At 42.3% G+C, this 16,631-nt stretch overlaps 1 protein-coding gene across 2 annotated transcripts in view; it reads right to left on the bottom strand.

Annotated features, from left to right (window-relative positions):
* dcaf8 (DDB1 and CUL4 associated factor 8) overlaps nucleotides 1-15,310 on the bottom strand; it is a 78,207-nt gene extending 62,897 nt beyond the window's left edge. For both annotated transcript variants that reach the window (XM_084328045.1, XM_084328046.1), the window contains exons 1-3: nucleotides 15,090-15,310; nucleotides 14,458-14,531; nucleotides 14,248-14,343 (exon numbers count right to left, since the gene is read on the bottom strand). In XM_084328045.1, coding sequence (XP_084184171.1) covers nucleotides 14,248-14,343; nucleotides 14,458-14,494 — 133 coding nt within the window. In that variant the 5' untranslated portion in view covers nucleotides 14,495-14,531; nucleotides 15,090-15,310. The remainder of the gene's footprint in view (nucleotides 1-14,247; nucleotides 14,344-14,457; nucleotides 14,532-15,089) is intronic.
* Nucleotides 15,311-16,631: the final 1,321 nt, after the last annotated feature.

Below are 16,631 nucleotides of genomic sequence, written 5' to 3'. Positions count from 1 at the left end.
TGCTACCGTTACCCCCTCCAGATGGTTACTGGAAAAAATTACACTCTACCGCATACAAATTTATTTGGAATAACAAACCTCCACGTATAAAAAGATCCACCGCACAGAGAAACAAAGCCGACGGAGGTATGGCATTTCCAGATTTCTACCACTATTTTAAGGCGTACACTTTAAGACCACTGACAACCTGGTTTGATTCCCAAGCATCAGTATCCTGGAGAAATTTAGAAGTAAATATAGTAGCACCACATAGACTGCAGGACATAGTATACACCAAATTATCAATTAAGCAATGCGAATTGAAATTTGGCCCCATTATTACTCATGCGATCCGGATATGGCGTGAAACACAAAAAAAATATTCTAACCCACATAAATGGCATAGTCATACTCCCCTATTCAATAACAATGCACTCCTGATTGGAAAACGACCTATAAGATACCCTAAATGGGAAAAGCAGGGCATACACACATTAGGAGATGTTTTCAACAAACAGGGTTTTTGTAGATATGAAGACATACATAAAAAATTTAATCTCACCAGTTCCACATATTTTTACGCACAGTTATTGGTATGTTTGAAGGCTTATGGAGTCCCATTAAGGATACCAATTGAACACCACAGATCCCACAAATTCTTCTACGAAAGAGAAACATCAAGAGGTTTTGTATCAGATTTTTGTATGGAATCCTCCCCCTAGACTCAGTCTGGAGGAGGGAGATACCAGACCTGGAAATACATTTTGATTGGCAAGAACGTGGCAAGAACGTTCGACTTGTGTCACGTAACCCGGACCATCAACAAATTAATCTCAACTATATTCATAGAACATACCCGACTCCAGGGTTCGAAATTAATGGGGGCTCGGGGCAAAATGCCCTTGAAAATGGACAAAATGCCCCCGAAAATCAGTTAAGGGGGGCAGAAAATGCCCCCGACAGTTTACTAATTATATATATGATCTACAGTGCAAGCATTTCCCTTGTATTTGCCCCTAATAATATGTGTGTGTGCGCCACCCGGAAAAATCATTTACTCGAGACGAGTGACGATTACAAAACAGCTCATAAACGTCCAATCACAGTAGCGCCCGAAAACAAAGTCACGGTACCGGCTTAGGCAAGTTATACATTCAGAATCAGACAACGCAAAAAAATCAGCCAGCCATGAAGCCCATTCATTTTTATTTTGAGCAAAAGAGAGACGAGGAGAAAGAGAGGAATCCGGCTGACATGGCTTTTGAAGTGATATTCGCACGTGTTTTTGCGGGTCCAGTCCCCACGGTATGTTGACAGAATTCGCAAAACACCTTATCGACTGAAGCATAAAAGTCATTAGGATACTGCTCTGCTCTGAATTTAGGGCTTAGTGGGGAATTTCTTCCGACGCTAACGTTAACGACGCACCGAAGCAGCTAGACGCTTGGACATTTCTCTGTGTTGTGTGTAACACGCAGCGGTCCCCGCCTCCTCCCTCAACAAACGTTCCACCCAAAAACGGAATTTCTATTTCATAATGAATTAAATAATTGTATAAAGAATTTTCAATGTTCTGTCATCTAATAATATATTCCATTACCTTTCCTATCTGTATCAAAGTCAAAATGTTGGTATCATAACAACACTACAACATACAAAAGCAGCTTGACAACCGATATCCTTTGCGTTTGATTGATTGAAAACTTTATTAACAGATTGCAGAATGGGTACAATACAGTACAGCTCAATACACACAAGTTAAGGGGATGCAGACCAGAGAAAGACTTTCGTCTCGTTTACATCAGGGTTCCCCATTTTCAATTCATAGTGTGCACACGCACAGTATAATAATGCATGAGATAAATAGTTAATAAACTCTGTGTTACTTGAACAAATTTCACTGTGCTCCTAAATTTCTTTGTGTGCTCCTACATTTTTATTTAGATTTTATTTATTAACATTTTATTTAGGAGCACATGTGCTCCTTGGGAAAAAGGTTAGCGTAGAGTCCTATATATGGAGACATTAACAATACATTATCAAACATAGGGACGAAGACTGTAAAAAAAAGTGTCAACAATGTTTTATAATCCTTATGTTAATTTTCATCATAAAAATTCAGTGCCCCCGAAATACAAAAAAAAAACCCGAAAATCAATTAAGGGGGGCAAAAAAAGCCCTTGATTTTTTTTTTTTTTTTCTAACCCTGCCTGACTCCTATAAGATTGAACAGAATGGGACTTAAACAAGACTCCAGATGCTCCTTATGTACAAATGGGGATCAGGGTACATTTATGCACATGTACTGGGATTGCCCACCAGTTAAGATATTCTGGAAAGAAGTGTCCCAGCAATTATCAAATTTCTTAATTCTGAATATACCTGTACACCCCTCTGTATTGCTGTTGAATGATGTTTTTGAGTTTGCAGTCCCTATACAGCTAAAGAGATTAGTTTTATCTGGTATCACAGCGGCTAAAAAGCTGATAGCATCAATGGTTTCAACCGGAAAAAATTTGTCGGAAGGTTTGGGTTCTTGCATATCTCGACGTGATTTATCTAGAAATATCTACAGCAAGAATTCTAGGTGTCAGTGAAACCAAAATTGAAATGTGGTTAGAAGTGGTGGAGAGAATAAAAGCTAGCATATGAATAGTAGTGCCTGGTTAGGAGTGAATGATAATGGATGGATTATCCAAGTGGGGGTCCGGGGGGGGGGGGGGGGAGCGAGCGAGAGCATATGTATGTAGGGTATTAGATAGCAAGTATTAGGTGTATATCTCGTATGCTATTTTTTAAAATGGTGATTTCATTGGATATGTACTGTTAATTAATGCTTGTATATCTAATTGTATGTTATGCTTAAAAAATAATAAAAAAAAAACACAAAAAACGAGGGATGCACGATATTGATTTTTTGACACAGATACCGATACCGATATCTTTATGCTCCTCAAGCCGATAACCGATATTTATTGTATTATAATTTTTTTTTAAATGTATATATATATATAATTTTTTTAATCAAATTTTTTTTTTTTTTTTTTTAGTATTTATAAGCTCCGACGTCATCGGTACTGCTATCGGTACTCGAGAAATTATGGAGTTTTTTTTTAGGAATTTTAACGTCGCAAACTAATCTTGTTGGCCGTTTTCTATCTCTCCTCCCTGGGTCTCTCTCTGCCTACACGAGCCAGCCGGCTGTGCTCTTACACACACACACTCACTCACTCACACACACACACACAGCTCTGCTCTCGACAGCACCCGTGTGTGTGTGTGTGTGTGTGTGTGTGTGTGTGTGTGTGTGAGTGTGTGTAAGAGCACGGCTCGCGCAGGCAGAGAGAGACCCAGGGAGGAGAGATAGAAAACGGCCAACAAGATTAGTTTGCGACGTTTAAATTCCTCAAAAAAAGTCTGGGTCTATTTTTACTAAAGTCGATGCTGACAACGCTTGTTGCCAAAAGTGCAACAAGACATTTGCCAGTAATGTATAAGCGCTGGTACTCGTCAATGTGGCTGGCGGGGAGCAGCTAACGTTATAGCTCCAAGTAGAATAATGGCCGACAATCCGGAGGTAAATAAACGAACGAGAGCTTCTGATTGGTGGTAAGAAGAAGAGGTGGGTGCAAGCGGAGGGACGTAATTGGCAGATCGACTGTCTCCGAATGTAACGTGACTACGTCACAGCCAAGAAGGGGAGCGCTGGATTTGTGAAAAACTCCCTGTTCCTAAACCACACGCTATCAGTTTTACCACAGTACTGGCAAAACGGGAGGAGGCTATAATAAAAACAAGCGCCCTTCATCCAAATCCACCCACACCGGATTTCTTTTAACCAAAAAATGTATTATGTTATCGGAGCTATCAATAACGTTATCGAGTTTATCGGGATGACGTCATAATTGCTGATATCGGCCCGATAATTATCGGCCCGATAATTATCGTGCATCCCTAAAAAAAACTCACTTCCACACTCATCTCCTTCTGGTAAATCTACATCAAACATGCTACCATGGAAACGGTCATCTAATTCTCCACAGCAGCTCCATCAAATAAAAGTATAACACGAGAAGTTTAATTGTAATTACAGATGGAGCTATAAACGTATTCTATTGTGCTCCTTATTTTACAGTTGTACAGCCCTGTTTTTTTTTTTTTTTATATAATTATATTGTGCTTTTATCTTAATTTAGTTCATATTTCATTTTATTCCACCTTTTCTTTTTATGATCTTCCTTGTAAGTGAAAACTACTTGGCAATAAAGACCTTTACGATTCTGATATAATATTACAACAATCAAGTAGCTGTGCGTGGTGTAAGTACATAGGGAAACTGTATGACATTATGTGCAGCTCAGATATGTACTGGCGAGCCAGGACGCTGGGAGTTCTATAATTAGACTAACTAAACTATTCAATAGTCTAATCGAGTCTAACCAACTGATAGGGACCAACACCTTTTGGTCCAGCAGAGCGAGCTAGCTTCAACCAGCTGAAACAGAATATAATGTACTGGGGAAAGTGCCCCTGCTAGTTTCTGGAACAGATAGGCTGTTGAGGAGTCTAAAGAAATCTTACAGATGACATCATCAATCCACGTATAACCCTAACCAGAGGTCTCGCTCTGTAAATCTGTGAGGGGGCAGTGCGGTTGTTGCGAGAGGAAAAGAATGGGAGCCGAGAGAGAAAGCTGTCGAGCCGAGCATCATCATTGGGTCTTCTGCAGTGAGAGTTTTTTTTTGGGGGGGGGGCTTTCTGTATTTTTCACCCATCCCAATTTAGTCGTTATGCCAATTCCCTTCCTGGTCGTTGCGTGCATTGCCCCCAGGGATTAAAGCAAAAAAAAATCTCCTGACTCTTTTTTTCTGGCCAAGTCATATTCTTATTTTAACCTCTACTGTATTTTTTTTTTAATAGCGTTAGCGTTTTAAGGGAGCCTACTTGTAGAGCGAGCCTACTGTCCTGACTGTGACTATAGAGACCCTACTGTTGTGTGCTGGAGAGCGTGAATGCAAGTCTTGTGGCTAGCTTCTGATTGATGGCGAGCTAGCACCCCTCCCCACTTTGAACCATGAACTAAATGGCTTGTTATCATACAAACAAGGGACTAAACACGTTTAGCAATTATGCCACAACAACAATGGACAGTCTCCTCCCCACCGTTTGTATATATTTATTTACCACCCACTCACTCACCCCCTCCTAATGTACAGTCTCCTCCTCATCATATGTATATATTTACTGTTAGGATCTCTGGGTAACAGTACTGTATATTTGCATATCGTATATGTGACAAATGTAACTTTACTATTACTATATACCTGTAAGGCATGTATGTCCCTATGTCATAAATGTCATGATGTCATGTGTATGTTGTGTATGTCATAAATGTCACTATGAATTGAAAATGGGGGACCCTGATGATGTAAACAAGACAAACGCCTTTCTCTGGTCTACATCCCCTTAACAATTGTGTGTATTGCTACTGGATTTACAAGATCCAGAGTGAATGAATGAATGAAAACTTTATTTAATACACGAGACCCTCTTCTTGGGACCAAGTAAGGTTTTGTCGATAATCCAATGTATAGTTACAACCCCCCCCCCATCCCACCCAACCACCTCCAATGTACAGTTTCTTCGTCAAATGTATATACTCTTTTTAGACTATTTTTGTATCACAAACAAACAATAGGCTACTGTATTTGTAAATCTGGTATGTCATAAATGTATAGATGTAGCAGTATTGTCTATCTGTATGTCATGTGTGTCATATATGTTATGATGAACTGAAAATGGGGGACCCTGATGTAAACAAGACGAAAGTCTTTCTCTGGTCTGCATCCCCTTAACAATTGTGTGTATTGAGCTGTACTGTACCCATTCTGCAATCTGTTAATAACAATCAATCAATATTTAACAGATTGCAGAATGGGTACAATACAGTACAGCTCAATACACACAATTGTTAAGGGGATGCAGACCAGAGAAAGACGTTCGTCTTGTTTACATCAGGGTCCCCCGTTTTCAATTCATAGTGACATACATGACATACAGGTATATAGTAATGTTACATTTGTGACATATATGATATGCAAATATACAGTACTGTTACCCAGAGATCTCCCGGACAAATGGGAGAAAGACGTTTATTGAGCTTAAAAACAATTGATACCGCAAATAACGTTCTGATTAACAAAGTCATTCGTTTTGTGGCATTAACGTTATCTAGATTTATCAACATTCATACATTTATCAGAAAGCGAGCGGCGCAAGCACACACACGAAACACCACCAACAACAACAACAACGACAACAACACACTGCTTGTCGCGTAAATAACGTTCTGATTAACAAAAGGCATTCGTTTTGTGGCATTCACGTTACCTAGATTTATCAATAGCAATAGTAATATATATGTTTCTTTAGACTAGAATAAGTCAAATGAACTTACGGTCTCGTAAAAAGTTGCCGCATGGTGTTGATGAGTCAAGTTTACTCGCGAGTAGAGCTAGACGCTAGAGAGTCTCAAAATGGGCGCTTCCCATTGGTGCTGAGCACAGCGGAGGCGGGTGAAAGGGCTGTAAACTCAGAACAATCTCGCCTTCTGGTTGGTTGCATTTGCCTGAGAATTTGCCGATTGCTCGCAAATGACTGTTTGGTGCGGCCGCGGTAGGGGAAAAAAGGATATTTGACGCCTCTGATTGGCTCAGGTTAAAATCCGTCACGACTCCAAATCAAATGACGGAATCTCCAAATCAAATGGACGGATATCCGTCCCAAGACGGAACGCTTTAATGCCTGTGCCCCACTGTCGGCCTGGGGAGGGTGTAGAACTACCACTTGCCTCCCCACGGCACTGCAGAGGGAGTCTTGCCCCCCCCCCCCCCCCCATGGTACTGCAGAGTAGAGGCTGACATGAGTGGATTTTGACTCCCGCTCCTTCCCACTCCCACAGAAATAATCCCATCCCATCCCAATCCCAAGTGAGAGTTTCGAAAAAATCCCACTCCCTCCCACTCCCACAGAGGACTGATCCCAATCCCGTCCCAATCCCGAGCCAAACTTTTATAGAATCCCACGCCACTCCCATTTACCAATCCTGCTCCGTTTTTTCCCCTCAGTATAAAATATGCAGTACATGGGTCACATCATGTCTGTAGGGCTGTACGTTAACTTTTTTTGCACATAGCACTGGTACAGAGGTTGATAGTTTTGTAGCACAGGCCAAAATCTTGTAGCACAAGTATAAAACGTGTTATATTTGTAACAGTCACAAATGTGCCTATTGTTTTGTGTTATTTAGTTGCAGTGCCATGTTTGGCTGTCATTTTCATGCTGACAAAGTTTGACGTCACACAGCCAGACACGTTACCAGCGTTTCCGTTAGCCGGTAATTACCGGTATTTGACTGGCAAAATCTGTTGAAGTCCGACAAATTTAATCTCTCCGGTCATAGTGTCCGGTGAAAATAGTTCCCTCTGGGCACAGTTTGATTATTTGAATTGTATTTGGATGGGCTGGAGTTGGTGCGTTGAACGAAACAATCATTGCGTTTGTTGTCGTTGCTTCGCTCAGCAGCCGGTCTGGTAATGACGACGCTGTGTCAGTGAGAGCTTGTTGCTGGATTTGCGGAAGGCATGCAGCTGCAGACCCACAGAACCCACCAGCTTTGCTGGCACAGTGCGGTCCCCAGACCTGGAAAGCTGCTCTGCGGGTCTGCAGCTGGATGCTTCTTGCAAACTAACTGCGGCGCTCGCGCTGATATTGTTGGACCGGCTGCTTGGTGGAGCGACGATGAAACGAATGTAATGAATCGTTCGTCGCATGGGCTATTTAATTTTGGCCTGTTTTGGTACGGTTCGGGTGGTCAAGTTGTGCTTGGAGGGAGTTGTTTTCACCGGACATTATGACCAGCACCAAGTCGTTGGGAGGTGGAGTATATACATCACGCAACCCCACGATAATTTTGCCGTCTCTCTGCCAAATTTCTCAGTTCTTCGCTTGATATAATTAATACAAATGTCCAATATAACGGAATTCGTTAGCTCATAAATGTGATTATAACAGACTGCTGTTTATTAATGTCGGGCCGACTGCCCACAGACACCTATTTGATTTAAAGTCGGCAGCAGCACGGAATCTCTGGACTTATTTTATTTGGAATATAATGACTGTATACGCAAAAGTAGCCTAGCTTTAAGTTAAAATATTATAAATCTACATGCCTTGAGGATGTCATTCTTTATATAGCCTGTTGTTTTTAAGCTCAATAAACTCTGACCGGAATTTCTCTCATTTGACCGGTAGATACAAATCTACCGGACCCTGAGACCGGCAACAATTTTTTCTAACGGAAACCCTGCACGTTACGTGTAAGGAATTATGAGATTTGGTGTTGGATGTATGGACTCTACTAGGGGTGGGAATCACCAGTTTCATCACGATACGATATCGATTCTTTGGACAACGATATTTGCCAATATCACAAAGTCTGCCACGATACAATGCAGGTGCCTGCAATCGATATGAGACGATATCATAAGCCCATTCAACACAATCAGTAACATTTAAACACTTTAAACAAACAACTCACTGCAGCACCCACTTTAGAACACCTAAACACACTTTATATTTATTGGTAAAGAATTTGCACTACAACCCATCTCATTACACCTTACTGTAAATTGTACCTAAATTGTACCTCATCCCATTTCTGCTTTGTACTGTATAGTATATAGTATTGTAACTCAGTTACTTCTACTCTGCATTGTACATATGTATATACTGAACACTTTTGTCTACGTATTTGACTTCTATTTTATACTTACTATACCTTACTATACCTAAACAGAAAGAAGCATTTTATATAAGTATTCTGTACTTCTGTATGACAACTAATAAAGAAACTTGAACATACTGTATATATGTATATTGAACATTTGTTTTGTTTACACTTGTTTACGTACTTGACTTTCTATTTTATATTATACGGTACTTATTTTATACTATCTTGTTATTTTATCTAGCACTCTCAGGAGCAAAACAGAAAAAAGCATTTCATGCAAAAGTATTCTGTATTTCTGTATGACAACTAATAAAGAAACTTGAAACTTGATTTTAGATCAACTCAAAAAAGGTAATGAAAATATAATTTGAAAGAAAGAAATTTAGCTCTTCCAGACATTTAAATGAAAAACAATCTATTGTTTTAATACAAATAGACCTCATGTTCACTGTAAAGTACCACGTTTTGATATATTGAGCTTTAAACTTGAAATAACTTTTTGGAACTCACAACACACAATCTAAACCCCTCCCTACCTGCCAAACAGTTCCTAATTTTTTTTTATGTTGCATATTTATTATGTATTATATTTGTTAGGTTTAAATATCAACATTATCTGGCCATCCTCAGTCAATAATATCAAACTCCTTTGACCTCACCTACTTAAAATCATTGACAGAGAGAGGGACAGAGAGGCTGAGGCTCCCCCCGCCCCCTCCCTTTCCTCACTGTTTTCTCTGCCTCTGACCCGAGTTAGCTTAGTTTAGTTACCGGTAGGCGGTAGCAGCTAACTAGTTAGTTTTGGTGAGGATGCAAAGCATCTAAGATGCATTGGAAGCGTTGCAGGGAAAAACAGGCAGAGACTTATTTCCTGGTCGCAAAATGCGCACTCTAACATAACATAGCACGCTGTTGTTGTTGGGCTGCCGGAGCTGTGCTTGGGAGGAAATGCCACAGGATTTTCAAAATAAGAGTAAGAGTAAATAAGAGTATTATATTATATATATATATTATGGCTGGAGCTGCGCTTGGGCGGAAATGAGACTTGCCACAGGATTTTCAAAATAAGAGTATCGATATGAACCGAATGCCTATCGCACGGGTGCTAGTGCAGTAAATTCATTCATCGCACAGACCGATTTTTTCATAGCACGCTGTACAGCCCTGATGTCTGCCTTAGTTAAATATAAAACCACCAAACATTTACATTAGTGATGCACCAATGTATCACTCCCGTCCAAATCCCGTTGATTTTGTTGTCATAGTTCCCACTCCCTTCTGCTCCCGTTGACTTACTCCCGGTCTTGCCCAATCACGGGATTCAAAGTGAAATTGACTCCCATCCCGTGGGACCCACGGGAATCCTGAAAAGATGTCATCCTCTACTGCAGAGTGAGACTTGCCGCCCCCACAGCACTGCAGAGTGAGTCTTGCCCCCCCCCCCCACTTCTTTGTTGGTCAGAAATAGATTGATGATGTCATCGATAACATTCTTTAGGGCTCCCCCACGGCACTGCAGAGTGAGTCCGTCGTTTGAGGTTTCATGGTCAAGCGTACCAATTTCCTACATTTCCCATGACAGTTTACTACATTTAATGCAGGTCGATGTCAACCAACACGCCGAGCTGCCTTTTGTGCGACGCGGATGTCCGCTTCACGCCTCAACCCCTCATGACCTCTGTGGAGTCTGGTCCGCTCACAGTACGCCCGACTCTGTGTCGGTGCTTAAAAAAGGAGCTCTTTTGCTGGACGTTCTTGCCCAATACATTACAACAAAGCCCGGTTCACAGCATCCGTGACTGAAGCACGCTTGCTCAATACTGGTCCCTATCAGTCTGTTTAGACTCCAAATGATAGAGAAATAGGGTCCAGGACGCCTGAATACTTTTACCAACGGATTTCCAGTTCTGCGTTCGCGTTCTGCGCTCTGATTGGCCACTAACGTTTCTGGTCGCGCCAATCGTGTGACGCCCGTTTCTTTCACCGGTTAAGCTTAGGCACTCTTTCGAAGTTGGTTAAGGTTAGAGTTTGTCTTAGAGCAGGGCGATAGAACACCAGCCCTGATTCCAAACTCTAACCTTAACCAACTTCGAAAGAGTCGCCTAAGCTTAACCACTGATAAACTAGGCGTTAGGTAGTTTGCTGCTGTTCCGAGGCGGAAATGGGCGAGTCACGCGATTGGGCGCACATGTCACATGACCAGAAACGTCAGTGGCCAATCAGATCGCACCAGAAACGTCAGTGGCCAATCAGATCACAGAACTGGAAATCCGTTGGTAAAAGGACCAGGTTAAACATACTGGAGTTATCCTTTAAAGGGGAGATGAAGCATAGCGATAAACACATAGTCATAGCATCAAATTAGTATTTAGATAAACCACAGAAAGAAATCACGTTATAAAAATAAGGCGTTTCTAAGAAAAAACGATTTGTAATGTCCATTTATGTAGCATTTATGAACATGTGCGCCGCCATTTTGTTGCTGACGTCACGGTGTTCGTTTGGTGTATACACTGCTGATTAGCTGCATAGTAAACATGGACTGTCAGGTCAAGTCAAATGTTGCCTACCAAACAACGGGACAGCAGTGGTTCTTTTTGTATTGCTCCTGGCTGTTCAAACTAATTTTACTGTGTGAAAGAGAGGAAAGTTGGTTAATTTCCACAAACTACCAGTGAAAAAAACAGTGTTGTTGGCACGTTGGCTCAGGCTGGCTGCACTCAGGCAGCGCGATCAGCCTGTTGGACAGGGAATGAAGATCTCCAGCGAACACTTCATTGCCTCGGATTATGTTGTGGGTGGGAGGTTTGTCCAGAAGACCACTAATCAGCTGAAGCCTGATGCGGTTCCCTCGGTCTTCGACAGACAGACCGGCGCACCGGGCGCAGGCAGTTCAGCGACGGGACCATTTAGCCTGCTGGCTACCTAGCTCCAGTTCAACCAGCCGAGCGACGGGACCATTTAGCCTGCTGGCTACCTAGCTCCAGTTCAACCAGCCGAGCGACGGGACCATTTAGCCTGCCGGGTACCAGCGTTAGCTCCCGGAGCGATGGCTAGCTAAGCCAGGTACCAGCGTCAGCTCCCGGAGCGATGGCTAGTTAGTTAGCAGCACCAGCCGGGTACCATCGTTAGCTCCGGGAGCTGACGCTGGTACCTGGCTTAGCTAGCCATCGCTCCGGGAGCTAACGCTGGTACCTGGAGCTAGGTAGCCAGCAGGCTAAATGGTCCCGTCGCTCGACTGGTTGAACTGGAGCTAGGTAGCCAGCAGGCTAAATGGTCCAGTCGCTCGGCTGGTTGAACTGGAGCTAGGTAGCCAGCAGGCTAAATGGTCCCGTCGCTCGGCTGGTTGAACTGGAGCTAGGTAGCCAGCAGGCTAAATGGTCCGGTCGCTCGGCTGGTTGAACTGGAGCTAGGTAGCCAGCAGGCTAAATGGTCCCGTCGCTCGGCTGGTTGAACTGGAGCTAGGTAGCCAGCAGGCTAAATGGTCCCGTCGCTCGGCTGGTTGAACTGGAGCTAGGTAGCCAGCAGGCTAAATGCTCCCGACGCTGAACTGCCTGCGCCCGGTGCGCCGGTCTGTCTGTCGAAGACCGAGGGAACCGCATCAGGCTTCAGCTGATTAGTGGTCTTCTGGACAAACCTCCCACCCACAACAACATAATCCGAGGCAATGAAGTGTTCGCTGGAGATCTTCATTCCCTGTCCAACAGGCTGATCGCGCCGCCTGAGTGCAGCCAGCCTGAGCCAACATGCCAACAACACTGTTTTTTTCACTGGTAGTTTGTGGAAATTAACCAACTTTCCTCTCTCTTTCACACGGTAAAATTAGTTTGAACAGCCAGGAGCAATACAAAAAGAACCACAGCGGTCCCGTTGTTTGGTAGGCAACATTTGACTGACCCAACAGTCCATGTTTACTATGCAGCTAATCAGCAGTGTATACACCAAACCAACACCGTGACGTCAGCAACAAAATGGCGCCGCCCATGGCGAAAACAGGGAAATTATATTTGATTTTTCAGACAAATAAGCAGGATTTCACATTTTATTATAGGACCCTGTCTTACACAAGGTACACAACAAACAAACTAGGATCACATTGTTCACTGCTTCATCTCCACTAAGCCGGGTGTCACGGCCACATGACACTAGACATGTTTTGCAAAACATTAAATATTTTTATTTTGGAACAGTTTATGATAAAGACTCGCTTGAAATTGTATCTGTGGATTGGGAGATACTCTTCTCTCTGTCAAAATTGAAAGTGTATCACTGATACAAGGCTGACTGGCAGTGCGCCTAAGTACAGCCTAGAATCTTGAAATATCTAGATCAGAATTTTTCTCTTGTCCGAATGAAGACTAGTCAATCCGCTGTATATATCCATCAGTCACTGAGCTTTTAGCCTATAGCCAATGGAAATGCTAGAAATGGTCACATGGGCTGGCTGGGAGAACCAAGGGAAAATTCCTATAATTTCTCTATACTCCAGTGCGCTCCGTCAGACAGATCGTGCCATCAGACAGACACTCACTGCTCATGCGAAACAGGGTAGAGAGGAGCTTGTCCCTGGTTTTATAATAAAATGGCAAAAAGACATGAAAGGAGGTATAATGTTCAACAAGGATTGGAACGTGTTGTGGATGTTGAGGACGATCCAGAAAATATAAAAGAAAAGGACTCTTGAGCCTGAAAGCTGGGACAGTGATGATGACAATAATAGTGAATGATTTGATGTGTTTGAAGCTATGGTTTGAAGTAGCCTACTGTTGTATCAATTGATCTGACAACTATATAATTCATTGTGCAGCTTGAATGAAAATCACCTGTTGATAATGTGTGTAACTCTACTATGCTATTTGGATAATATGCAGAGGGACGTTGATAGGAGCCCACAACAGAAAAGGAGGAGAGCTATATGATGGAGGGGCCTTTTGTGTGTGTGTGTGTGTGTGTGTGTGTGTGTGTGTGTTGGGCAGGGAAATATTGGTCCAAATATGAAGGCAACACCAAAATGTATGTACTTTCACATTGTCTGAAAAAAATTAAAACACCCATAAAAAAATCCAAATAAATGGCTGTCACTCACAGCAGAATTACCAAATTGCACATGGAGGTTCAAAACACCTAAATAGCACTTTCCATGTTGAAAGAACAATAATTCCCTGGTAAACTATAGAGTTATTAAACAAAACACAAGTTTTTTTCTGTAAAATATTGTATGCTCACACAAAGGCAATGTATGGTGGTGACTTTACACTGCCCCAGAAGTAAAGGGTAGGTTCCCCTGAATCATAAAAGGTACAACACTCAATACTGACTTGATAAGAATAAGCTCAGAATTGGCAAATATATAATACTATGTCTAGGCGAACCTTTGTCTATGTAGGTTAAATAGAGGGTTAAGATAAAGAAAATATGTTTACATAAGGAGAAATGTGAGGCGTTATAAGTGCATAGAGGTGGGAAATTGAAGTTACCTGTTTTAGAGGAAGACTCTTCTGGTCCCTCTTTGCTTCCAGTGACGTCTCCCTCCCCATGTCTCTCCTCTTCTGGTTCCGTCTCCTCAGAGCCACCTGGTCATTTAAAGCAACAAAAAACGCAACAACTCGCAAATCATACAGAAGAAAAGCAATTATCTTCTGCATGCATGGCCATTCAACAACGGCAAGGCCCGTTTGATCCCTCACCGTTAAGCACACTGGATTTACTGTCTGCCTCCGCCATCCCGGCGCTTTCGTCCCACCTCGACCCGAAGGAGAGCCTTGGAGTGTTACAATACAAATAAGTTATAACAAAACTTTATTTATATAAAAAAAAAAAAAAAAAAGGCAACACTTGTGAAGTTAGCTACTTCGCCAGGTGGTCAAAAGACGAACTCATAAACTGTGCGTGGCATTGAATTAGTGGAGACACCATTGCATTAAAGTTGCATCGACAACCACTGCGCAGTGCAGCTGTCAACAAACACACTGTAGGCTCAACGATGGCTTGCTTTGCCCAAAGGAACAACAACCAATGACATTATCAAAACAAGCACACTATCTACCTTACAGGCCATTTTGATGTTGTTGTTGTCGTTTTGTTTGGGTTTAACGTCAGTGGGCATTGCTCGTTTGAATGCCTAACGTTATATTTATATTTAATCTTGTTAACGCCAACTACAATTGCAAGAGGGTGACGAGCTCATGTCGACTGCAGCCAAGGTTGTCCAACTTAGCAAACGTGCAGCTAGTTGTTGTTGTCAGCAGCACAGCGAGCACTCAGCTAGCATGGCCACACTAGCTCATGTGAGCTAACTAGCATAGCGGGCTAATGTTACCTGTTTTCGAAGGCCCGACGAGAGAGGCGTACTTAGTTGAGTCCTAATCTTTGTTGCAGATGTACCTTACTACTTAGCTATCTCTGGAGAAAATAACACGACATTAGGAAGGCGTGCATGAAGCTTTTTAGCGAAAATACAACGGACTCCAAAGCTCGCTAGTAGCTGCGTTGTTTAACACAGTGTGACTGCTCGGTCTGTTTATGTTTTGACGGTTTAGCTTTTTTTCTATTTTTTTTCATGATTCCTCTTCCGGTCTGCGTTTTTTTCTGTCTCTCTCCGGAAATTGTGTCGACATTGCAGCGGGGGGGGGGGGGGGGGGGGGGGGGTATTGCCGTTCGTTTATATAATTCTATGGCATTATTAGTCAGGGGGCCAATCCTGAAAAGTGCTTCCGTTAACACTTTTGCTGCCATGTTTGGGTAGAAGCTGTCAACATATTTTTTTGGTAGGAGGGGACCTATGTAAGATGTTCTAGGGTGGTTGACAAGTTTGAACAATTATTTTGTGACATTTAGAGGCCATTTCAGGCAAATTTTTCAGATTGCCTGCTCGAAATGACATGCCCACAATAAATATAGAATATCTCCCCAATCACAAGGGCCATATAGATAATCCTGGTATCAAAAGAAAGGTGACAGCAGTGGGATGGCTGCAGCAGTGTCAGAATGTAAATGGATGTTACTGTGTCAGAGAAAATAGAGCTAGACTATTGAAAAAAGTCAAAAATTCTATTTCCGCCCTAAAAGAAAACATGTTTTTAGAGTGAATATCAGCTTGGAAACATGAGATAGTAGCCCAAATAATTTAGGAATCATGATTCCAATGTATGCTAGGTACTTTTGCCAAGTTAGAGCACAGTAATTTGATACAGTGCAATACTACACAGGTTTGAATAATGTAATGTCCAAGCGGAAATCTATATGATTCTCGAGGTGACCTTTCGTGCTAATGCTTTTTGACTTTTTAATGTATTTTGACAATACACTTGGATACCATGATGAGACAAAATATGTTTGTGGATTACTGAGGATCATCTTCCCAGTAATGGAACCATTGTATGTATACAAAATATTACATAAAACATAAATAAAAACTAAAACAATCAAATTAATCCAGTGTTAGGGTCGGAAGGAACCAGAGCAACTCAGGGGTTAGGCAGGTTCAAGCCAACAGGCGTGTTTATTTGGAAGAGGGAGGGACATTTCTGGGACGTGTATGGTGCAACTGGAATTCTGGATATGAAATGTGTCCCTATTACCACGTGCAAAGCGTGTGTAGTGCATATTGTGTGCAGAATGGGAATGTTGGAAGTGTTGTTAGTGTGCGTGTAGGCTAAGTCGTGAGCACGGGAGACGAGGTGTAGTCAAGGCAGCGTGGGGCATTAGAATCCTGGTGTCTACGAGGACGAGGACAGGCCCAGGAATCCAATGGGGCACAGGAGACATTGAGGGCGGGATCCACAAAGAATGGATTGCACGGTGCTAATTGCCCCCTTACTTACAATTCATTATGAATTGAAAATGGGGGACCCTGATGTAA

This window comes from Notolepis coatsorum (genome assembly GCF_963971535.1).
Source record: "Notolepis coatsorum genome assembly, chromosome: 13".
Taxonomy (NCBI): Eukaryota; Metazoa; Chordata; class Actinopteri; order Aulopiformes; family Paralepididae; genus Notolepis; species Notolepis coatsorum.
This window is presented reverse-complemented; position numbering and strand designations above follow the sequence as displayed.